The sequence below is a fragment of the Corapipo altera genome, unplaced genomic scaffold (genome assembly GCF_003945725.1).
Source record: "Corapipo altera isolate COAL_440 unplaced genomic scaffold, ASM394572v1 22, whole genome shotgun sequence".
Classification (NCBI taxonomy): Eukaryota; Metazoa; Chordata; class Aves; order Passeriformes; family Pipridae; genus Corapipo; species Corapipo altera.
In genome coordinates this window covers 3,550,711-3,575,060 of record NW_020884886.1, presented here as the reverse complement: position 1 = coordinate 3,575,060, position 24,350 = coordinate 3,550,711, and the positions used below count along the sequence as shown (strand labels likewise).

General features: G+C 41.9%; 1 protein-coding gene across 3 annotated transcripts in view; it reads right to left on the bottom strand.

Moving 5' to 3' along the window:
* The window catches only part of CRMP1 (collapsin response mediator protein 1), a 50,581-nt gene that overhangs the window by 19,289 nt on the left and 6,942 nt on the right, over positions 1 to 24,350 (bottom strand). For all 3 annotated transcript variants that reach the window (XM_027642675.1, XM_027642676.1, XM_027642677.1), the window contains 5 exons: positions 14,069 to 14,157; positions 8,583 to 8,767; positions 6,820 to 6,984; positions 1,792 to 1,853; positions 74 to 154 (listed from right to left, as the gene is read on the bottom strand). In XM_027642675.1, the coding sequence (XP_027498476.1) occupies positions 74 to 154; positions 1,792 to 1,853; positions 6,820 to 6,984; positions 8,583 to 8,767; positions 14,069 to 14,157 (582 nt within the window). The remainder of the gene's footprint in view (positions 1 to 73; positions 155 to 1,791; positions 1,854 to 6,819; positions 6,985 to 8,582; positions 8,768 to 14,068; positions 14,158 to 24,350) is intronic.

Genomic DNA, 24,350 nt, shown 5'->3' with positions numbered 1-24,350 from the left:
CTGCTTCACTTGTATCTGCTAGATTCAGAAGGAATCATCTGAAAAAGTGAAATAAAAATAACAGTTCACTCACCTGAGCTATCAAGTCTCCATTTTCAGCATGGACCAGGATAACAGCCCCAAGGCTCTTTAGAAAGGTAAAGGCTTCATAAAGCTGCAGGTAGTATAAAGAAGGAAACACTGCTGAATAAGGAAAACACATTATTTAACAGTCAGACCTCTCTGTTCACCTAGTTTCATACCTTCTGTGCTGGTAATTACCTCAGTGAATAGCACATTATCTCTTTTCAGAGCTTGAGCTTCACTGTTTGGTGTTGACTTAGTCACCCCTGTACACACCAGCTTGCCCAGAGGACAAACTTCTGCCCTTCTGCACCAAGACAGGGTGAACAGCCCCAAGCAAGGCTGGGTTTCCCTGGGACACAGAGTCTGCCCCAGCCCCTGCATTGCAGAGCTGCCTCGTCATGCCCTCCCACACAGGCCGAAGTTTAGTGAGTCTATTTTCTGCACTTTTAGCAAACGTAAAATAGAATTACCCCCATGCACTACAGACACTTTTAGTACACCTAGAACACCTCTTTTCTGAAGGGCAGGCATTTTGCACCATCTTCCTAGAGCAGACACTGTTGAACTTTCACCAACATCTTTCATTCTGCAATTAGAAGTTGCAGTATTTTCTCTAGAGCATTCTTTTTTTAAAAATTGCTTTCTAAGAGTCAAAACCCATCCATAAAGAAGGGGAATAGTTGATCCTGTTGTTTTTACTAGTAATTTCTGGCCACAGATCTACTGAAATACAGTTTCCTTTCCAAAAGGTATTCAGCTAATGTGTTCCTTGTTTAGACCAGACTTCAGTAACACGGGGGGCCAGTTTTCAAGTACAGATCAAATACTGAAGACACAGTCTCTTCAGTGTCCACTTTTGCACTAGGGCATTTCAGGCAGCATTGAATGGGTTGCAATACACAGCTTGCAACATGAGCATTTAAGCAAGGTAACAGCCATTAGTCCAGCCACACATTAAACATTTTGATGTATTTCTCCTGATAATTCCAACAGGGAGTTGAATTTAACAGGCACTGCCTCTCAGAAAATATTTATATATTATTATGTCTAAAATTCCAATTAAAAGCACATGTACTGGAGGTGTAACAGTTATTTTAAGAGACCAAGAGCTGTAGCTCTGGGAATAAGTAAGAAAGAAACATTTTCTCAACTGAATAAGCAAACATTATTATTACTAACAGATGCCATTGTTCATTTACAGTGGCCTGATACATATGAATTGGAAAGCTGAAGAGTCTGAAATCTGTAATGAGCTCTGGACAAACAAGCTCATTGTTATCTCCAGCCCTAATGAGAAAAGGCCACCTCCCCCATAGAGCAACTCCATTTAACTGCTCAGCAACCAAGAAGCTCTTGAAACCTCAAAACTGCCTCAAAAACCCTCAAGTGCTTCATCTTTTTCTCCCACTCTGACCTAGAGTTCTTGAAAGATTACTGCAAAATAAAATGAGTGAAATCCTGACCAGGTCTGAGTGGTTGCAATGTTGGGAGACACCAGAAAATTGCTTGAGAAGGTGAATATCATACACTTGAAGAAACACATGCAGGTGTTCTCCACAGCTCAGCACCGATGCTCCAGAGAGAAGTCCCTCATGCACATTTCCCCCAGTCCCACTCAGGTCAGTGGGAATGTTTCTCTGGGATTCCACCTCAGCAACTCTTCACATGTTGGGAGATGAGAAAGAGAGGGCAGATCACAGCAATGAAAAGCACTGAGAGCAATACCTGGCTGTCGGACATTTGATAGAGATCTTTGTACGCCATGTAGACTTGAAAAGAGTTCACACCTGTTCCAAGACAAAATTTAAAGGTGTTGCCATGTAAGTGGATTCTTAAACTGTATGCAAACAAAACCTTCAGAAAAAATAAGTCATAGAGTATGTCTGGACTAGGCTTTTCACCAGTGATTGCCAAAAACAAAGTAATGGCATTACAGCTGCTAGGACTAGATGCCATCTTTCCTGGGGGAATTCGTTAAATGCTGTGGATTGCCTGTCTTCAGCCCTGAAGCAACCCAGCCACCACTGCAAACAGGACTGCTTGCAGCCAAATCACAGACAAGTGATGATGGCTAAAGCAAGTAGGTAAAGTTTGTGAAGTCTGAAAGACCTTGTGTAAGGTTCTGTTTCTGAAAACCAAAAAATCACTGGTTTTCTTTTTAGGTTTCCTTAGCTAATCAGGAACACATTTCAGCTTGACCTAAACTGTTCTTTTTGATGGATAAAACTTCTGGTTAAGTTCCCCCAAAGTGCTGAGAACATGTAGGAACTGTGTATCTGAATATGCTTACAGACTTCCTTTTTCTTTACTTTACTGCCCAAAGCACCCAGTTTAGCTGATGGTAGACACTGGGAAGGAGTGGAAACAAAGCCTGAAACCAGCTTTACAAGCAGCTCGCCACACCTCTCCTTCCACCTTCCAAAGACAGAAGGATTTATGTTGGCAGTCACACCAAACCACGAAAGATGACAGCTTCAAATTTTAGAAATCATGAAAAATGCTAGTGTTGAGTGTCGGCTGCCAAGAACCAACTGCATTCAAATCCCTAAAAGTTTTGCTATTTATTTCAAAGATTCAGTCATTTATACATCTTTGTATTCTAATGGAACAAGAATTACAAACATCTTCTACAAAAATATAATTTCCATACCTATGAATTCATATTACTGTATAAATTTGCCTTTCTGTTTAGTCTACTGACAAGAACCCCAGTTTGGTACAGGGACCAATCTCGGAAGTTTTCTGACTTAAAAGAAAAGTAAATTCTCAACTGTCTAAGATGTGTGTGCTGCATTTCAAAATGGCTGTGATGAAAACTTTGCTTCCTGGGGCAAGAACAGAAAGAAGGAGATCTGTTCATGTTATTTATGTTATCTACACAAAGTGAATAAGGCTCTCTGATGAAGATATAACTCCACGAGTCCAGAATGAACAAATACATCCTCTGGCAGAGGGTATGGCTGCTCACACACACACACAGAGAATTTGTTTATTTACAATTAGAGGACTAAAATACCCCAGGATACATGCAGGATAAAACGCTGAAATGATCCCCGGTATTATGTCTTCCTGCTAAGTCCAGGTAGTTCAGAGAGAAATATAAAGCAGGAGTTGGCCACTCCTTGCTGATTTCCACTCTGAGCAAATCCAGCCTGAAACATGGAGCCTTGTCAGCCTATAAACTCATCCTTTCTTCCTGTTTTCCCATTTATCAAGTTCTCAGAAAACACACATGTCCTTTACTAACTGTAATCCTTCCACTATTCATCCTTACAGTTGCAAAGTACTCAGTATGTTCCTATTTTAAAACCTAAGCTTGACTACACCTTCCCTGAAGCCAGTGCCTGCAGCCTCATGCCTTCAGTCCTGTCTCCCTATGACTGAACATAGCAGCTCCCAGAACATCAGTCCTACCTGCCTTGGAGGAAAGTTCCATTTTCTCTCCCCAAGCCCACTCCACATCTCAGATGTCAGCTGCACCCTGGAGCCACCTTGCACACACAAAGCAATGAGAGGTGTGTTAGGGCTGGCCCAAGCCATGCTGACTAGCCTCAGTGATGGCATAGGACTGAATCCTCTCATACACATCCCACTGTAAGCAAAGAGTTGGGTTATCTATTGCTCTCCCTTACCCAGTAGGATCTAGACAAAGGTAATTCATTTAATCACAGTCCCGCAGGAGATAAGACAGCTTTCTCCGAGTACTGTGGTTGGAAGACACACACTGACTGAAGTAATACATATTTTCATCATCTTTTCTTTTATTGAGTTTGTATCTTCTTAGGCCCTCTTCTGACCTTGGTAAAATGACAAGAGTTTTGCTCCCACTCTGTTTAACATCCTCCTTGAAATCAGTAAGAATAGAAAGGACCCCAGCTGGGATCCCACCATAGGATCTTGAGCCTGCTCCTTACCACACTGCAGAAGCAGAGTTCTCCCCAGCAAATAGACAACTAGGCCCTCAGCTGCCACCTCAGACACACACACAGTGGAAAAACATCTCGTGGGCTGCCCTTACAGCTAACAGGAGAGATGGTGCGAACCATTCTGCCTTGCAAGAGAGTACCTATACCAGATACCAAGAGAGACAGCACAAAGTTACATATACAGGTATCCAAGATTAGACTCTTTGCCTTGATCTGGTGTCTTGACCTACTCATTGGAATTATGCAGCTTTTCAAAAGCCCTTGTCCATGGACTATTGACCTTAATGCTTAACATCTGTTACATGCTACATTCTTGTTTATGTCCTACTTCCCCCACACCAGGATACAACCCTCTTCAACTTTTATAGGCAGAAGCTTTTTTGAACAGTGACAAAGTCAAACCAACCAGCGAGGCCCTGAACTGTCAGCTATTTCAGGTTGTTGTTCCTTTGCATATATTGGAGAAGCCCAATCCCAAAATAGCTGCTGAAATGCTACAAGCCTGAGTCTTTATAATCAGCATTTGGGGCTACAAAATCTCCAGGCCCTTCCAAAGCCTGTGTCTCCTTAAATTAGCTTTGTATTGAGTTATAACTGATTAATTGTTCAATTATACCTCATGACAAGGCACCTCAACAGCCACTCTGTGAGCTCCCCTGTTAGTCACGCTGATTGCATTAGGCACGTGCAGCACTGAAACGCAATGAGCTGATCCCTGTCACTCAGCTACCTCACCCACAATCAGCCGAGAACAAATTCAGTCCAGATTTCCAGCTGACGAAAACCAGGGTCACTCCACTGACATCAAGTCTATTTGCACCAGCTGGCTCAAATGTTTCCAATTATCAGGAAATATTACCCATTAATTTGAAAGCCCTTGCCACACTGAAATATTTCATATTGTGCTTGCGCTTTTATACTCATCCTTACCTCGTGTCTCCTAAAACATGAGAGTAATTCACACTGACTGCCTGAGACATACTGCTGCAGCTGTGAGAACAAAGGTGACCTCCTAATGCTCTTGCCACTAAAGAAGCCACCAAGGCCCCATTATGCATCCCAGTTCAGAACCAATGAACAGATTCCTGCTTCCCCTGACAACTAAAAGGCAGGTCAGATTTATATTGAAAACTCACATTTCAATACTTGGAGAAAACTATTAAACTAACCATCTGCATCGGGCTTTTAATGTAAGCCCTCAGGCAAATTTGGGAGTGCTGAGCCACCTGTGATCCAGGAGCTCTGGAAAATAGTATCCAACCTTTGAAATGAGGCACACTATACTTGTCTGAGAGTACATTGAGCTAATGCACAGCAGCAGACTCATGTTAGTGCTGATAGCAGGGAAATAGCACAGGTTTGACACAACCAGTGTTGACAGATGTCATCACCTTGTAAAAATCACCTATATTATAGAGCTTTGTAAGACCAGCTGCAGTTTCTCTAAATTATGTGCAGTCTTGCTGACTGAAGTGCCTAAAATCTGGTTATACAGCACAGGAACTGCCAGCATCCAGTGATATGGGATAAACTCCCCTAGGTGACTGCACCTCCATGGCAACTCAGCAAAAAACTGCTCACTCAAAAATAGCATTTTGCTTTGTTTTTCTACTTGGATGTGAAAGATTCTCTTTATGAAGAAATGTACTATCAAAGTCATCACTAGCACTACACATTACAAAGGATGCTGAATATACGTATCACTTAAGTTTCCCAATAAAAGGGTCATTCTGATTTGCCCATGGAACTGAATACCACTTCAGAAAATATTTTTGCATATTAACATGCATACATTTTCAAGCAAAGTATCAAGCAAAAAATATTTGAAAATACATATTCCTGGAAAGAAAAATCCATGCTGTCAGGCAAAATTTTAAGGAACAAGAGCTAAGCTAGGTATTTTCTGAAGGCTAGATCCAATTGCCCACATATGGGTATTCGATGCCATCAAGATGCCCTTGATGTATGAGACTGCCACGCTGAGTTGACATGCATGGACATGCATTTATCAGAGGTTTCACTTGTGCTATTCTGGAGCGGTAGCTGGAGCCCAGGCAGGGTAACCTATAGCATCACTCATCACACCTCTTAACTGAACTGAGTCAAACCCATAAGTGTCTTAGATTCCTTTTTTTGGCAAGTTTTGAAACAAAGCATCTTGTAGTTACTTCAGGGAAAGCCACTAGAGACGAAGCACTTGAGAAAATCAGGACATTTTTTTCAATATCAGGTACCTAACTTTAGCATCCCTTTTTTCTAGCAACTTGAACCTGTTTTAAAAATACAGGCATTAAAGTAAATTATCCTAAGTCATTGCTAAGAAATGAGATCTAGCCTGTAGTGACAGTTTCACAGATACATGTGCTCTTCATATTTGGACTTAATTTTGAGGCAGCTGAATCACAGATTCCAGTCCAGTTAAAATCTGAACCACTACCTTGAAATGTTTAATTTTCTCCATTCTTTAAACAGAGCATCTAAGGCAACTGGGCTGATTATCCTAAATGCTGATCTCTGAGTTTTACCTTCAAATAAAACATACCTATACAATGTGTGAGCCTATTTTCATATGAACAAGCAAGTACAAAATGATGCATTTGTATATGACAACCAACACATTTTAATATTCCATGCCTATATTGGACAAAGTTATATACAAGCACAAAGCTTTATGTCCATTTTACACAGCAGCAAGTGAAAATACAAGTTCAAGGTAGTGCAAAGCAGCATAACCAGTGCCTGTGCATTCACTAAAATAATTTGAAACTTTACCTCCATATAATATTTCAATAAAACCAAAAAATATTACTATATTTCACTAACTAACCTTTGTCTTGCACCAGTACTTCCAGCTCTTCTCGAATCCCATCATACCAGCTGGTGATGTCCACATGCAGAGAGTAATCACAACAGGATTTGGTATCAGCTGCCTCATGCCACTTCTCAAAGGAGGTCAGTAAACTCGAACCAGGCTCTGGAAGCACATGGTCAACTGAAAAAGAGATTGAGTGTCTGTTAGCTGGATAGCATGCAGACTGTTCAGATTTCCTCAGTGCCTGTGAGTAAGCAGTCTTCCAGCATCTCAGCCTTGGAAACAGCAGCCTGGAAACACAAGCTGGAAAAGGCAGCTTGTGTGCAGACTGTACCTTCAGGGTGTTGGTCAGGTCTTGTTGTCTCAGGTGCAGTAGACTTTGTGAACAGTTTGTATTAAAGGTAAGTCTGGCAAAATGCTTGGTGCAGCATCAACAGATACACAAAGGCGAGCAAACACCTAACAGTTTAGGAAACATTTGCCTTTCCCTTTACTGTTTTGTAAGAGAGCACAGGTTCTGGACTTTGCTGTACTTCTTGTTTGATGTGTCCATTTCTATGTATTTTGCAGTAAGCACAATTATTAACCAGTGCCTTGTAGTTACTGAACTGGCTCACTCTGCCCTACCAATACATCAGTGCAGATGTTCAATGTTTTCTCAGCAGCTAAAACTGGGAATACAGCCAAAGGTCTGAACAGGGATGACGTTGAGCACAAACACTCAGTCACACTATACAGGACACTGAATGCCGAGCAACCATGCATCTTCACTGCCTCAAGACTTTCTGCATCTAAGGATGTCACAACGCCTGCTGACATAAAGACACAACTACTTATGCATATGTACTTCTCTTTGCATCGCTAGGTCAAAAATTAGTAGGGAAACAAAGCAAGATGCATTTACCAGTGGCATTTGCAAGCCTAACACTGCACAGGAAGCCTCAATTGAAGAACATAGACTGAAAAAACTATTAACAAAAGGAATGAACAGCAATGCAATTTGTGCTTATTGCCAGAGGTTCTTTCAGCTAATATCTGCTGCTGAACACAGGTAACAGATTACACCACTCAGCAAAAAAAGCCACATCCCAATTCAGTGGGAGTAAAACTCCACTGTGAAGCTTCTCCACACAAGGAAGCTACGACAATTTACGTCACCTGAACAACTGCCTCACAAAGTCTAACCAAGGTCTAACCAAGGCCAAGTCACTGCTAGTAGGAAAGAGTTAAATCTTGTCCCACCATCTGGTAGACAGAAGAAAGGTCTTTAACAATTATAAACAATTAATTTTATCTTCCACCAAGAAAGATGTTCCTCCAGGACATCTCTGGTAAGGAGTTCCTCAATTCTTGCTGTCAATTCCAAGTTTATAAATAAGCATCTTGTTATTTCCAAAGCCCTTGAAATGGCACTTAGGTGGGAACACCAGATCTTTGTCAGATTTTCTGTGCCATACACTTACAGCACTACCTACACTGTTTTTCAAAAATCCCAAGAGTAGGTATTTTACTCCTCAGTGCTTATTCTGTATTTCAGAGGAAAATCCAAGGGACAATTCCCCATGCTGTTATTTCTTTCTGAGGGTTGGTTCATTTTCAGGCCAACCCTGATCGAAAATGATGAATGGATCTCAAACACAGTGCCCAGAAATTTGAAGATTCATTGCAGAAGATCTCTAGATCTCATAAAATCAGTATGGAGCCTCCAGAAGCTATCCCCACACATGCTACACAGGCTTCAGCCTGTTGTGGGAAGAGAGAGCATTGCTAGTACTCACTGATCATGGTGGTGCCCCCTGCTAGTGCTGCCTTTGTGCCTTGATAGAAGTCATCAACTGCAGTCATCCCATGGCAGGGCTTTTGTAGGTAAGTGTTGACGTCTATTCCCCCAGGAATAACCATGCGCCCATTTGCCTCTATGGTCTTGACTCCTCCAGGAACAATCAGATTCTCTCCTATTTGCCTGGACAGCAAGGAAAGCCAGTATTACTTGAACAAATAAGCACAGAGCACAGAAGCTACCCAAGGCATGTAGGGGAGAGGAACCCAGGGACCACACAGAAGGAGGAAAGGTCCCCAAAGGAAAGGTGAAGCTCAAGTACCCACTTCAGCCATCCTGCTCAGCACTGGCAGAACAAAGTCCAGGAGAGCTGCATTGCTGAGCCATGTGCTTGGCTCACTTTGCATTACTCTAGTGGCCAATAAAGGAGCTGTAATGCACCAGCATTAAAAACTGATTTTTTTTTATATGATTCCTATCTTTAAACAATCAGAATTATGTATGCTTAATGCTCTCTCGGGGGCTCCAGTTTTGTATATTAAGTTCTTAAATGAAAACAAAAAAACATAGAACAAATATGAGAGCAAGCTGGAATTGTAAATATATGGCAGAGGCTCAAGGCACATTAGAAAGTGTTATAATGACTTTGTCATCAAGCAATGCAAATTTATGCAAAATAAATCTAAATAACCTAAGATACAGAAATATATACACCTTTAATCTACCATGTGACATATTCTCCATCCTCCTCTTCAAGTTAAAACTTAGTGAAACAATCTACACAACTGTGTGGAAAAATGAAAATTAACTGTTGTCATCTTTTTCCCTTCAGGTCTTCAAAGTGGGATATTTTTTTTTCACTATTAAAAATATTAATCTCTTCTCCATGCTGATATCAAGGAAACTCCAGATACTCACAAAATACTTTTAGTGTTCAGGGACACAACTACTAATAAATTAACCTTTAACTTTTAAACCCACACTGCATTTTTATTGTCTGCTTTCCAGGGTGCCAAACAGGGAAAGGGATGGGTCTGTGTGGAAGCCATGTCTCTGCACTATTACACCGTAATATATTCAGGCTTAGTGATAACTGTAAGGTAGTTTAAGTTCACTTAGTTTATTTCATAATACAGACACAGTCCCTGTCTTAATTTCCTTTTTTCTGGGATAAAATAACATTTATCTGCATCTAAACAAATACCCAGACATCTGAGCTGCTGAATCTGTTTCTCCCATATTAAAATGCAACTCCCACCTACAGATCAAAATACAACAACTGATTAACAGCCAACTGAGACAAGCTAGAACCAAAAGTGAATATAACTGTTAATTAAAACCAGTGAAAAAAAAAAAAACAGAGATAATTATTCACATTGGAATTTGGCCAAACCACTAGAGTTAATAAATAGCCCCAAGAGGTCAAGAATTTGTTTCATATGCTATGCAAAAATGTCACCTCCATTAGCTTGGCTCCCCCAGTGCTCCAGGCTTTGGTTGGAGGGAAGCACTGCCATCGGAGCAAACTCCCTGCCAGCATCCCGAGGTGGGGTCTCAGCCACCCAGCACTGAACAAATCCAAAAGGGCTTTTTCAGGAGAGCTGATAATATCATGGCGTGAAGCCATACAAGTCCACGTCTGGCATCTAATAGTCACCAACATGTAGAGCACTGGGAGCTTGTCATAACCTGTTTACAGCTGCACAGAGTGTTAACAACACCCTGACAAACAGGGAACTGATGTGTATGCAAAAGCCAGCAGCTGCCCAGCACATCCAATTGTGCAAACAAAAGCTGCAAGAAGCTCCTCTGCTCTTAAAATCTGACTCACAAAGGCATACCATAAGGCACTCCACGGAGGAGCAGATTCAGTGCTTGCAGGAAGTTAGGCAGACCCACTTATAATAACAGTGTTGCACTAACTTTTGTTAGTTGAATCCATTCCCAAGATTTTAACCAGAGCAACTCTCCACTTTTGTGAAGCATTTGTGTGGCTAAAAAACTGGACTGGAAAAAAACAATTCACTATGATCAATCTTCTTTGAATATGTCCAAAGTGTTCACTGCACTCCAAGAACTAGCATGCCTTTAGAGAACAATATTAAAGAAAACCTACACAAAAATATGAAAGCAATTAATTTTTCTTTGCTTCTGCAATCAGTATCTACCAGTTACCTATTCAAGAAGACACATACTCTAACAAAGTTAAAGGGTGTTAATTATGTACTGAAGTTTTCTTATTACTCAGTGGTCCTTATTTTAAGTGTATGGCTGAGTAACAGCTTATTCAGCTGAAGTCATCCATGTTCAAGTGACATGGGACCAAACGGTCTTTGTGGATGCTGCTGCATTACTACCTGTCAGAACTCTGTCTCATTTCTCGCCCTGGCATCAAGATTAAGGCTGGGAGAAGGCTCATCTTCACTGACACTCAAGCTTATTTTTATTCTGACTGACTAGAACAGAAAGTAGGAAATAATGTGACTGGATTCAGGATTCCTGAATTGCTCATTCATTAATTCAAAGTGTATGTGAATAAGAATGGCACTCAGTCACTCGTGGGTGAAAAAATATAATAGAGCAGATAACTGTATTTTAGACTGTACAAAAGTCTGAGCTGGCTTTCTGCTACATCAGCTACTAGAAAACTCAGACCCACGGAAAGTTAATGCTGTCTACCATTTTCAGTTGAACAAGCTGGTAAATTCTGTTGTACATGAGCTGATTAAAGCACAACAGAAACAGCAGGCTTCAGCTCTTCACAAGCTTCACCCAAGAAAGCTGAAAAGCTCCCCCAGAACTCCGTGGAGCTACTTCTATGGTCCTCAAGCCCAGGACTCTTTTAGGCATCTGAGGCTCTCCCTAACTTGTTCAGTCACGTGGAGCTCTGGTGACCACATCGCCAGACCCCACCCTGCATACTTGTTAGTTCTCCAAGCCCAGAGGGACCCAACCCTTCCCCTTGGCAGGGATGGAGCAGTGGACAGCGAGCCTCAGACCATGACCTGCCACTTGGCACTGAGACCAGGGCTCATTTCCCCATGTGACAGCAGAGGCAGGAGAGAGGTACACAAAATATATTATTTATATGCCAATGGCAATTTAAATTACCAAATATTTAAACTACTGCTGCTATCTGAGTGTGAATGGCTTAAGTTTCATGTAGGAAAAATCCACCATTGCTCCCTTGTATCTGGGGAGGCAGTTTGAGCATTGATAGGTAGGAAAAAGAATCTACCATTCTCCAAACTGTAGCTAACCTTCAAACACACTCAAAGTTACATCTGCTTTCCTCTCTGCAAAGCAATCTGCAGGGACCTAAGTGTTAAAAGACCCTATTCATTTCATTAGTCTGCAAGAGAAACCCAACCCTCTATTTTCCAATCAGTTTCCACTGCAGAGTAAGAAAATTAATCTAGATCATTTATATCCCAGCAAAATGAGGACACTATTGTCTTTTCTAGGCTGAGTGGTTTGGTGTCTGCTGCATTCTGTGGCAAGAATTCTGTATTATCCGCAGGATCTGCAGCTGGAGAGTTAGAGCATCAACTAAAATGTGGATGACTGAGGTTCAAGGTCCTGCTCCAAAGGATCTTGAGCCACATTTAACAATGATGTTAAATATTCAGACACAACGAGCAGTTCCAGCTGGAGAAGAGACCAAACCCAGTGCTTGCTCAGGCTGCAAAATTTATCATCTGAACATAGTAAGGACCCAAGCCCATCTCGCAGCAGGCAGCCCTCACAAATTAGCTGTTTTTTTCAGAGCAGGACTTCTTGCACAGTTTACAAAGAAAAGTCTTGGGCCACCTCAATCCAAGAAACCAGGCATGACTCAGGGTGCTGAACAGCCTCCTTGGGCAAAGATAAAGCCCTTTTAAAAACTAAGATTTTGCCTGTCTATTCATTATTAATCCTAGCTATCTTGGGCACCCAAGATGCCTTCTGGAGGTAGGGATCCACACATGGATTTTAGAGGGAGTCCATGCACTCAACAAGGGCAGGTCAAAGCTCGGCACTGCTAACCTGCCTACCAAGCACCATTGTATTTCTGGAAACAAAGTAAAAAATTCACAGCAATTTCAGACCCTCAGCATCTCACACTCTTAGTTGTTAAAACAGTTATGATGTTTGCAAGTGTTACTAGGAGATTTGCATATGAACTAACAAAAGCACAGAAAAACTTAACTAAAATACCTATCAAAGAGAGTACAGCTTGGTTGATTGATGCTATTAAAAAAAAACAAACCACATGTTCAGAATTTTGTGTCTTCTCCATTTAAAACAATATGCTCCTTTGTCACTTCTGAAATGCAAGTAACACTACAACTGGAAAGGCAGAGTGAAACATTAAAAAAAAAAGTATGGATAAAAGTATTCAGATTTTTTTGTTATAATAACCTGAATCATCATGATGTAAATAGTCACAAACATATAAAGAAATGGACTTTTTATATGATGATATATTCTTAAGAAAAGGAGCTCTGAAAACAAGTAGGTCAATTATTATTTACCAGATAACCATAATTATGTTTTTGTGCATTAAGTTATGGCCTCTGGAGATCAAGCTTCTTAGGTCACTAGTGAAAATGTTTAGCAATCAAGAAAAAGGCTTTGATCCTTGTGTCCATCAGAGTACTCATACATACAACACAACTTTGCAAAGCTAGAGACCCTCATCTCCACTAAGCCAAGGTACAACCAGCAGAGTGCATGGACTCCTCTGTTACAGCTTCTCAGGCTCTCAGTAACAGGTATTTCAAGTTTGTCACTAGCAAATACTTTCCCAGTTCCTGTATTTTATAGTCAGATAAATGAGTAGGATTTTCTTTCTAACTGTATGATGCTTTAAGATCATATACCATCTATAGGCATGAAAAGGGACACAGGAACAATGAATAACAATCACAGAATATACTGAGTTGTAAGGGACCCACAAAGATCATCAAGTCAAAAGTGAACAGCCCTTACGGGGATCAAACCCACAAGCTTGGTCTTCTTAGCACCATGTTACAATCAACTGACTTAATCTCAGGCTCAATGTTGTAAGAACAGAACATGCTGTGCTTCAGCATTAACCAAAAGGGCAACTGAAAAGTAGCAGGTCCCCATTTACACCATGCAATATGGTGTACACAGATTTCTGTGCTGTACAATCCTTTAGGGCATGGTTGCATTTGCACAGGTTAGGTGTGGGGAAAAAAGCTGTGTTGAGACAGCCTACTTGCCTTGACCATTACAGAAGAAATTAGGATTCCCTTCGAAAAGCAAATACTTCAATTTACACTAAAGAAATTTCCTATTTATCTAATCTTAGTAGAGATAAAATGGTACAATTTAATAATTTCACACTCCTCTACATGGCTTCACATCTAGAGGTAACTGAGATTCTGTACACAAGATTTCTGGTCAGCACCATCAAGAAATGACAGTAGTCTATGCTAACAGACATGCAAAGAAAGTTCAATATTTTGTAAAACCAACTTTATAAGTCCATCTTCTAGGTATATGTCTGCATAGAAGGAGTGGTCATCATTGATAATTCTTCCACCTTTAATGAGTAGTCGGTCACTCTGGAGGGAAAAAAAAGGAACAAATGTGGGTTTGTTGAAATAAATAAACATGATAACATACTGGTGACACTAAATATGCTCATATTATATCGAAAGCCATTAATATCAAACACCCTGCATAAAGGCTTAGACTATGGATTCATATCGGTACATATGGGTATTGGAGAAGAAAACCATAATATCACTGTTTATTTGTCACTTTTGGAACATGACACCCCATGGTCATCACAGTTCTTTTTCCTCAAGGCAGAAATCACTGCACATGGAAACATTAAATGCCACAACATCCCCCTTTCACCACCACCCATTGCACAGAAGCCAAAAAGGGAAGAGAAGCCTCCAGAAGAAACCGCTCAACTCTGCAATGGCCAAGCTGAGCTCACCTGGGACTCTCGGCACCTCTGGAAGAGTAACAGAGCTTGGAACGGGAAGGGACAAGGTCAGGAGAGGTTGCTTAGCCCTGCCATGTAGAAATTCCTACCCAGGGAAGCTCCTTTAACAACATTAGCAGGGTCAACTGCCCCACTCCACTGCAGCAGCCAAGGGATGTGGCCCACAGCTTGTGCCTCCTGTTCTGAGTTACAGACCAACAGCTCATGGGTGTGAAGAAGGAATTGTTTTCAATTTGTGACTCCTGCAGATCAAAGGATATTGATGAACTGGGGGCACTCTGTGCTGTATCTCACTCACTCCATGAATGAGGACAGGAGGCAGCCTTCAAAGTTTGGTTCACCTGAAATATTGTACCAACAGCAGAGAGAGGTACCAGTTCTTTGTATTTTATAAAGTGCCAGAAAGTAAACATTTTTTCCCATGAAGAACTGTTCAAAATATCGAGTCTGCAGGGGTACTGTTCAAATGGTTACATTCTGTTCTTAAAAAATACATTTTACAGAAAGTAAATTCTACCCATGCATATTCCTGAGAACCAGTATTTAAACTCTCTCACTGAAGAAGTCATACTGGAAATGCCAGCACCCCACTACCTACCCAAACACAGGGAAAGTCTGTAACTTCAGTGCCAACTGGTTTTGGCTGGGGCAGTTAATTTTCCTCACCAGTATGGGGTTGTGTATTGGATTTGTGTTGAAAACAGTGCTGAAAACAAAGGGATGGTTCAGTTATTGCTGAGCAGGGCTCACAGAGAGTGAATGCCTTTTCTGCTTATTACCAGTGAGGATGCTGGGGGTGCACATGGAATTGGGAGGGGGGATATCTGGGACAGCTGACCCCAACTGCCCCAAGGGATATTCCATACCATATGGCATCATGCTCAGCAGTAAAACTGAGGGTGAGGTTGAGGGGCAGGAGCACTGCTTGGGGATTCACTGGGAATCGATTGGTTGGTGGTGAGCAATTATGTTGTGCATCACTTGTACTTCTTGGATTTTATATCTCTCTTCTTTACTTTCCTTTCCATTATTGTTATTACTACTATTATGATTATTCTATTTCCATTATCAAATTGTTTTCATCTCAACCCAAGAGTTTTTTCACTTTTACCCTTCCAAGTCTCTCTCCCATCCCACTGTGGGGTGGGGGAAAACTGAGGGAGTGGCTGTGTGGGGCTGAGTTGCCAGCTGAGGTTAAACCGTGACAAGTACACAATGCTTTTGGAAAGACCTTTGCCAAGTGACTGCTAATGCTGTAAAACTCTAAAGCAGTCAGAATCTTCTTTTCCCATTCATACATAAAAAAGCGCCATTTATTATAAATTATTTCCTTGGCTCACCAGACAATAACTCACAATCTCCATTTTGTCCATGCTTTATACTCTTCACTCCAGATTCAATTCCTGGTTTAATTACAAGATGACTCAGGCATATAAACTATGAATGCCCTGAGTTCCCAGTTTAGAAAACAAACAAGTTGATATATATCTTAACCTATAAAACCAGAACAACAATAAACAATAAATTTCTTAAAATTTATTCATTAAAAAGTGCTAAGGCAGAGCTAGGGGTGTGACAATGTAACTTCTCAGTTACATGCTGCATATTGACTTTTCATCTTGCACTTGAACAATTTTGCAGGTTTAAAGCCTCTAGAGCCTGCATCATTCTAGAAAAGCAAAAGGGAAGAAACAGACATTCTCAAGGGGAAAAAGAAGGGGGGGAGAAAAGACATTTGAAATACAGTGAACAACAAAAGAGTAGGTACACAGAAGGTCTGAGGCTTTTCTCCACGTGCTGCAGCAGCGAGACAACCTTGGAGGGGAACCGAGGCACAGAAGTGTGATGACATATGTCCCCAGGACCCGCCTCAGATGTTGTCACCCTCTCATTAGAGGATGGAGACGAATGCAAGTCCTCCATCTGGAATTTGCCAGAGCAGGCTCCCTGTTTTCTCCCCAGCCTCCCTACTGTCACTTGTAATTGCAGGACCTGTGAATCAGCAGCTGGAATGATAATCAGTTATTTTGCCACGTGCTGGCAGTTGCATCTCCTCACCATGATGATTTACTACGCTGCCTGCTGACCTGGAGAGACCACCATCTTGTGAGCTCTTTTTAAGCTCATTCAATTGCCTTTCTAAACATTAATACTCTCCAGTTACAAGAGTCAAGAGCTTACTGATACAGGCAGGCAACGCTACCAGCGCACCGCATCTGCCACTGCTAATGAGTCAAAAGATCTGCAAGCTCATCAGTAAGTTCTACAGTTTACTGCTTTTAAACTAGGAGAAGATGCATAATGAATAGAAACAATTGTAACAGGCAAGGAAAATAAGACAGACTAAAATAAAGCTGAAGCACAACTCCAGAAAAAATAATTGTAGACATAAAGATTGTATACGCTTTTACATAAACAACTAACAAAACCAGGCATTAGAATAATCTAACCTAAAAAGGATACAAATGCAGTTTCAAGATAGTACTCAATTATGGAGTCAGCCATTAAATTAAGCCTTACTTACAGTCTATAAAGAATTACTGAATGTTTAACTACAAAGTCTCGCCCTCTTGGAGGGTGTAAGAAATTCTGGTGAAGAAACAAACCTGCACTTTATGGAGACTTTCAAAATTTTAATTCTTGACACCTCAGAAGAAAATACAAACAATTCAGAATTGTTGCAAAAGGAAGCAGGTCCTGCACCTGAGCTAGCCTGTGGCTAAGATTCCCCCAGTTGAGTATAGGAAGCCATGGGAGACTAGGCTGCCAAAAAAACACACATCTTGATACTCCCCAGGTAGACTGCCAAGCCACTGGGGACGGTGTCGTGGAGCCTTGCCCAGCTTTCATCAGGACCTGAGAGGTGTGGAAATAGCTCAAACATGTTTCCATTACAGCAAATCAGCTGATTCAGAAGAAAAATTTTGTTGGAACCTCTCCCTAGCAGCTCGAGCTGCCAAGTGTGCCTGTAGGACACATTACAGATTGTTGTAAAGCAGAGTACCTTGACACGGATGATGCTGATGGGCACAAGCAACCCAGGTGAGGTTTTGGTGCCATGTGGACACCTCAGCAGCACGCTGTGCCCAAGTTGCCTCAAACACCCTGCTCAGGACCAGGGGTGGCTTGTCCTTAAGCCAGAGCACCAGCATCCAATGCCTATGTGCACCTACTACATAAATGTATTTTCAAGAACAGGTTGGAAAAAATGACACAAAAATAAATTACTAGAAAGGAGGCATTGATTAACATTGACAAGGAATATGCTGTATTTTTCATGCAATAAACTTTCATACAAATCCTTGGTCCACATGGAGTATTCGTTCCCTGCCACAGCCTAAGCACAGGCTTCAGGGACCGACACAGCCCTGCCTGGAGGCAAAGGGACACTGCTACCCCTCATCACTGCCACCCTGTCACTGGTGCCTGGGCGACCCTGCACTGCTTTAGGTCCCTGCTACTTGCCGCAGTGAAATTCTGGACAGAAATCTGGGCACGCACAGGCTCTGTGAAGTAGGTCGGCCTCCTCAGGCACGCAGCCGGCTGCGCGTGGTCAGGGGCCATTTATTATTTACCAGGGGCAAGATGTCAGGCAGGCTGCTTGCAGTTTTCTTATCAAATGACAAATGCCCAGAAAAACCAGAGACCAGGGTCCTCTTCTCCCTTTTCCAGGCTGGAGAAGAGACACACTCTGCAGTCCCCTGGGGAAAGCAGCAGGGGGAGGGAGGAGTGAGTTGAAGTTCCTGAACTAATCAAGGCAATGTTGGCCCATATTTCTCCTTCCCAGCTGTAATCCCCTCTAGGCAGACCACTGTCTTTGCCCAGCTCTCAGAAGTACCCTCAGCCACTCACTGATCTTTGGATGTTCTCACAATGCAAACAACAACAGCTCATCACTCAGGTCAGGAGGTGACAGTAGTGTCTGCCTTTCTAGGGTGGCTGCCACCTTTCTATTCAGATGTATGACAGATGTAGCAGGCACTGGTACCCTGCCTGCCAAGCCCTAAGGGCTCCATACCAAGCCTTCAGTGCATGGCCTGGCACAAGAAGCTGTCAGCCCACCTCTTTCCAGCGCAAGCCAAGGGAAGCTGAGGAGACCCTCTCCTCCCTCCAGCCTGCTAAGGACAGACAGCGGGAACATGGCAAAACAGAGAGAGAGTATTTCACTGAGCAATTCATGAGGTGCCAAGATTCAAGGGGAAAAAAACCTGCTCTCATTGGCATGGGAGATACAGAAAGCACCACTGTAAATCCATGCTCCGCAGCCACTGTGGGGTGTGTTAGAGTAAAGGTGTTTCCTTGTCACTAGTCACTACCACAATGATGTGATCACATTGTTGCTGTTTGCTTCTGAGTTCTATGCCTGGCTATGTATGACACAGCATCAGCAAAGCCACAATGCTTATCTGCTGTCTCCTCTGCAGCTCCATTTTACAAGCGCTCTGGCACCTCCCAGCTCACCTCACTGCTGAGCATGAAACAGTCACTCCTATTACCCACAGCCCTTCACCTTCAAACCCTCCTCACTGCTTTCCTGATCATCTTTTCCTAATCACAGTCTAGCTTCTCCTGCTTAACCTGGCAGCAAAGCTGCAGAGCTTAGTCTGTGACATGACAGCAATTGTCATGGCAGCAGAAGGAGATGCAACAAACTCGGCTCGCTTGCTGCAGGAGGAGGGGCTGCCTGCTCAGACTCGAGGCGGCGGCTGTCGCTCCCTCACAACTATTGTTTCCACTACAGAGAGAGTAACCCGAAACATCTGTAAGCTGGTGACTGGCACAGTTTGTACAAATGGCCTGTTTTGCTGGTATTTTTCACTCAGCTCGGCTCAGCTCTTGTGAAGCATGTCCACGCTTTCATGCGCCCCAATGGCAAAGGCCAGCAGAGAGAAGCAGCACCTGACCAACCCACGAGACCCCAAGCCCAAGGCCTGTCACGGTCCTCAGTCCTGCACTGGGGCCTGGGTAAGTCCAAGTGAGGTCAAATTCCCTTGGGCAGCAAATCGCTCTGCTCTGGGTTATTTGAAAATATGATCCAAATGTTAGACCAGGAGCAGTTGCAAAGAAATTTAAAATTAGCCTTTTTTCATTCACCCACTCCCCTCAGAACTAGAGGTATCTAAAAATATTACACACGACAAAAATTCAAATAGTTTTTACACATGCGGTTCTCAATCTGCTTCTTGGGACTACTAAAAAACATAGGAGAAATAAAACTGCCACAAGATTTACTAAACACTATTTCAAATTGGTGCAGCATGTCAAAATACAATGCAGTACAAGTTACAGCAAGCCACTCACTTCTCTACAGTATCGATACCCATGTACTGCACCTGCAGGCACCTGTCAGAGAAAACCACACGTCTATGATACAAGATGAAGTTTAAAAAAAAAAAAGGAAGAATTAATTTGCCATTTGTCATTATGTATTCTAGTCATATGAAAAGATTCCAAGAGATTTCAAAAGTGGTCTTATCAAATAGCAGCATCTGTCCAGACTGCAATTCCTATACAGGCTATTACATCCTTGCTTTTCTTCCGCAAATGGAATGTCCACCTATTATACCTTCACTTCTAAATCAAGTAAATCACTGACTATTTATAGTTTGCTTTACAATTTATCTACAATTAACTTAATAAAACATACTCAGCATACGGCTCTAAGCGCTGCTTCGTTCTTGGTTTGGACCTTTACAATTGCTGCATTGCAGCTTTTGACAACCAAAAAAGTCTCTGCAACACTCAAATGCAGATCTTTCAGGCCTAGAGGAGGAGAAAACACTTAGCAGTGATTTCATCCTCTGCATAATTCTAAGGACTTACTAGAATATAACATTGTCCTTACATCTCCAGAGCAACAATAGCTGCATTCTCTACAATCCAGATTAGTCAAGAGCCCTGAAGATGACTAAGGATTTTATGCTAAACAGTCATTTGAAAATAGTCTAAATTCCAAATCCACCTGTATTTCCAGTTCTCTGTCTATAAGTGCATGTGGTTTAAAAGACATCAGATCAAATGCAATAGACATAAAACGGCATTAAGCTATGTTATCACACTTGCAGCAAAGACACTCATCTTCAGTCTTAGCATTTGAGAGGTAGAATTCTTTATTATTAAGGCTCTAAAAAGGCCACTGACAGTTACAGAAGACACAGCATCCCCAGATTAGAGTGAAGGTACAAAAAATACAGGTTGATATTTTTATTGTCTTTGATTACCCAAATCTCCACAAGAAGATTATTTGCAAGGGAGCCCTTTCTCAAAGGCTAAAGTCCCACTGGCAATCAGTGGAGAGAGACACTCAAAACTCCTCTGTGGTTCTATGCATTCCTTCTTGCAGACTTATTTCCCATCATATACAAGACACTTACTTTTTTTTTTTGGTGGATGTATTTGGCTGCCTTTTGTCAGAGCTGGTCAGATTCAGACCCAGCTGTAATACAATACAGTTAAATTACCTTTTACTTTGCTTTTAGCAAAGTACTTACAAATAAGGAACATTTTTAAATTTAATGGCAAAAGAAGAAAGACACCCTTCCCAAGAGGAATGTTTGCTTAAAATCCTTTCATAAGGATCAAAGAGCTGTAAATGGGATTTCATGAAGTACTGTCTGCTTATAGAAGATCTGCTTTTAATCAGTGCTATCCCTCCTTTTGAATTTCACGTCTAGGCTACCCTCCATAGGAAGTAATTTTTAGCTAGAGTGAACCCTGAATCAACTCCAGAAATTCCTTGCAAAACACTCTATCCTTGAGGCATCATTTCCGATAGGCCACAAATGGCGAACCCTGCTTTTAAGGTTCTTTTTAATAAATGCACTCTAGTATATGGCAATTAATTTAGGAAGGATTATGTTGATTGTAGTAATACTGTATCTTGGTCTGTAGCCAATGTATTCATTCATCTTTATTCATTTAAAAGATCTGATGTTCTTTTGTTTCCCCTTTCAAGACCTGACTTTTTATTCAACTGGCAGTTTCATTGCTTAATCACACAGTCTGAAAGGGCTACTCCTACAGCTACCAACTCCACGGGCATTTCTTCACTGTAAATGTCATCTTCGCTTTGCTTTTAGAAAGGAAGCACAACAAACATCTTATTCATGACAATATTCATTGGCATCAGCAGGGGTTTCACCTAAGTATGGGCAGGAGGGCTGAATCCATTGCATTGTATGTTGCTATACGCATCCCTTGGGTTACACACAGGTTACATCAATTAGAGGCAATCTCAAAATCCCAGGAAGCCACTCACAGGAAAGCTTAAACTTGGGAAAAAATAACAGACATTTAAAGCATGGCTGGCTGCTGGCTGCCACTGAACTGAAGATGTGTTTTACCTAAGTTCTACTCAGAGACCTTCATCAGGTTACTGGGACATATCTGCCTTGGCACCAGTCACAGTCAAAATCCAGCTAAGACCATATGGAATCCCTTCTCTGACAGAGGTCGTGGATGCAAGGCAAACAGAATAGTAGAAAATGCCTTTAGTATGATTTTAGCAATGATAATTCATGATTGACTAAATGCACTGGATGCACACTGTTTGCACTCAGACACTTTCTGCCTATATTGCCTCACCTACTGTTTCCGCCAGTGAGAGCAAGTTGTGATGCTTGCTGCCTTCTCTCACATGGTATCAGCACTGGTTCACAAAAAACCCTTCCACAGCCTCTTCACTCGAGCACTGCCTACTCCTTTAGGCAGCCATGTGCAAGGTGGGCAAGGGTGATCAGCTTTACTTGGGTCCTCACTATTACACACAGGAGATTATACATGGAGTGTAGACTTCACTGAAGTCAGCAGGGACATTTATTATTCAGTAGTAACATAAGCATACAAAACCATTTCTCTCTCCCATATGTACAAAAAGCAAGTTTATCTCAACTAATGCTCAAGTGCTTCATAAGCCAGTGGGTTCTCCGGGCTCCCATAAAGGAAAATGGAAGTTTCCCCCTTTTACCATTTATATAATTCTTGATTATGAAAGAAATGGGAGTGAAGCAGACAACAGACTCTGCCCCCTTGTCAGGAAAGCAGTTCATTGGCAGTGGTCGCTCTCAGTATTTATAAGAGGATTCAGACAACCACCTCATTGCACCCATTGTCTTCTCTGACAGCCACTGTCCCCTTCCCAAACCTACCCAGCTCCCAGCAAAGCACAGCTCAGCTCCCTGTGGTGCCACCAGCTACAATGCTGAAAACACTAATGTCCTTCTGAGGGCACTGACTGATGAACTTGCAGTGGCAGCTAAAGGAATCACTGCCCCAAACCCTTCTTTCTGTCCCTGTGCCAAAGGTTTCAGTCTCCACAGATATGTCCCCAGAAGGACCTACTCTGAATGTAATTTAAGTAACCATATGGAATTGGCTTGAACACTGTGGCCACTTCTTCTCCTATAGAAAAAGGACATGTCACAGAATGATGGAAATGGTGGCTGGAAGTCCAAAAACTTATACTGAAGCAACTAAAGCATCTCAATAGCTGCCAGGCTGAAGTCCAGTCCACTACGCAACGTGAATTCACAAATGTACATCGAAGGACAAATAAACTGAGAGAGAACGAGTCTATTAAACAGTTACAGATGGGAAAGTGTAATCTTGAAGATTAGGCAAATAACAAAATTACAAAAAATAACAAAATAACAGATTACTCTTACAAAGAGTAAGAAGAGATCCAGAAGTCCCAGGCCTTGGTGTTTTAAAGCAGGACAAACTGTGCTGTCTAAATCAACCCAAATCTTGCATCAATAGCAGAATAATAACATGAGACAGTGTTCCCATGCCCAGCACTCAGTAGGCTTTTCAAACACTTTTGGCAAGTCACACACCAATCTGAGTATAGCTTCACACTGTTAAACAAATGTGGGTGGTAAAAAAGCATGGCCAGGAGAGATGTAGAATAGACTGAAACCCCGAATAGATCCAAATCTACACAAGGACTTTGGTTCAGCATTCCAGGTACTCACCATGTCTTACATCTGTAGGACATGTCTCCCCTCGTGTCCAAAGTGAATTAGCTGGCAGCTCTCTCAATGTTTCACACCAGAACACCTCACATTACCCCAGCACTTTGTTCAGGCCAGATAGTTTCTGTCTTGAACTAGTGTCTAACACAGTAGAAATCTAGACAAATTCATTTTTTTCTCTCTCAAAGTGTTCTGCTGTCTTCAGCTGAAGTCTACTTACTTCTCATGTCTCTTCATATCAATTCAGAAACTAACAACTAAAATTATTCTCTGTGCCCACTCCTCTGAATTTCTTCAGCCTCTCCATTTTTCTGCATCTGCTTCTTTTTTCACATTGTGCTAGCTCTTCTCTTTTCTTGCTATGCTCAATAGTGAGAGCCTTCCTCTGTAACATCACGTTTTTGAGCTGTCTCCCTGTGCCTTACAGTCTGTCAGCTCAGGACCAGCAGTGCCATTCCCCATTCATATGCCAATTCTTGGACCATTCCCAGGAAGATTATTCCCATTTTCTAAGAGATTTAGGCACCATTTTCCTCTTCCAAATGCCTCCTTGCATTTGCTTTGGTGACTAGCTACTCTGCTTTTGCTCAGTAGAATTGTATTCACACCTCCTCTTCACTGAGCTCAAACAGATCATGTTTTAGTGGGTGCAGTTGCTGCTGCAACAAAGGTCCTGCAACATGCATTTTACATGCCACATGCCTTTTTTTAACCGTCCTTTGTATATGCTGCAATTTTGAGTTCATCTAGGCTCAGGCCTTGCTTGAAAAGTGCCAAGCACTACCAAAACACAGAAGCCAAAATAAGTTGTGACAGATACTTCAGTGTC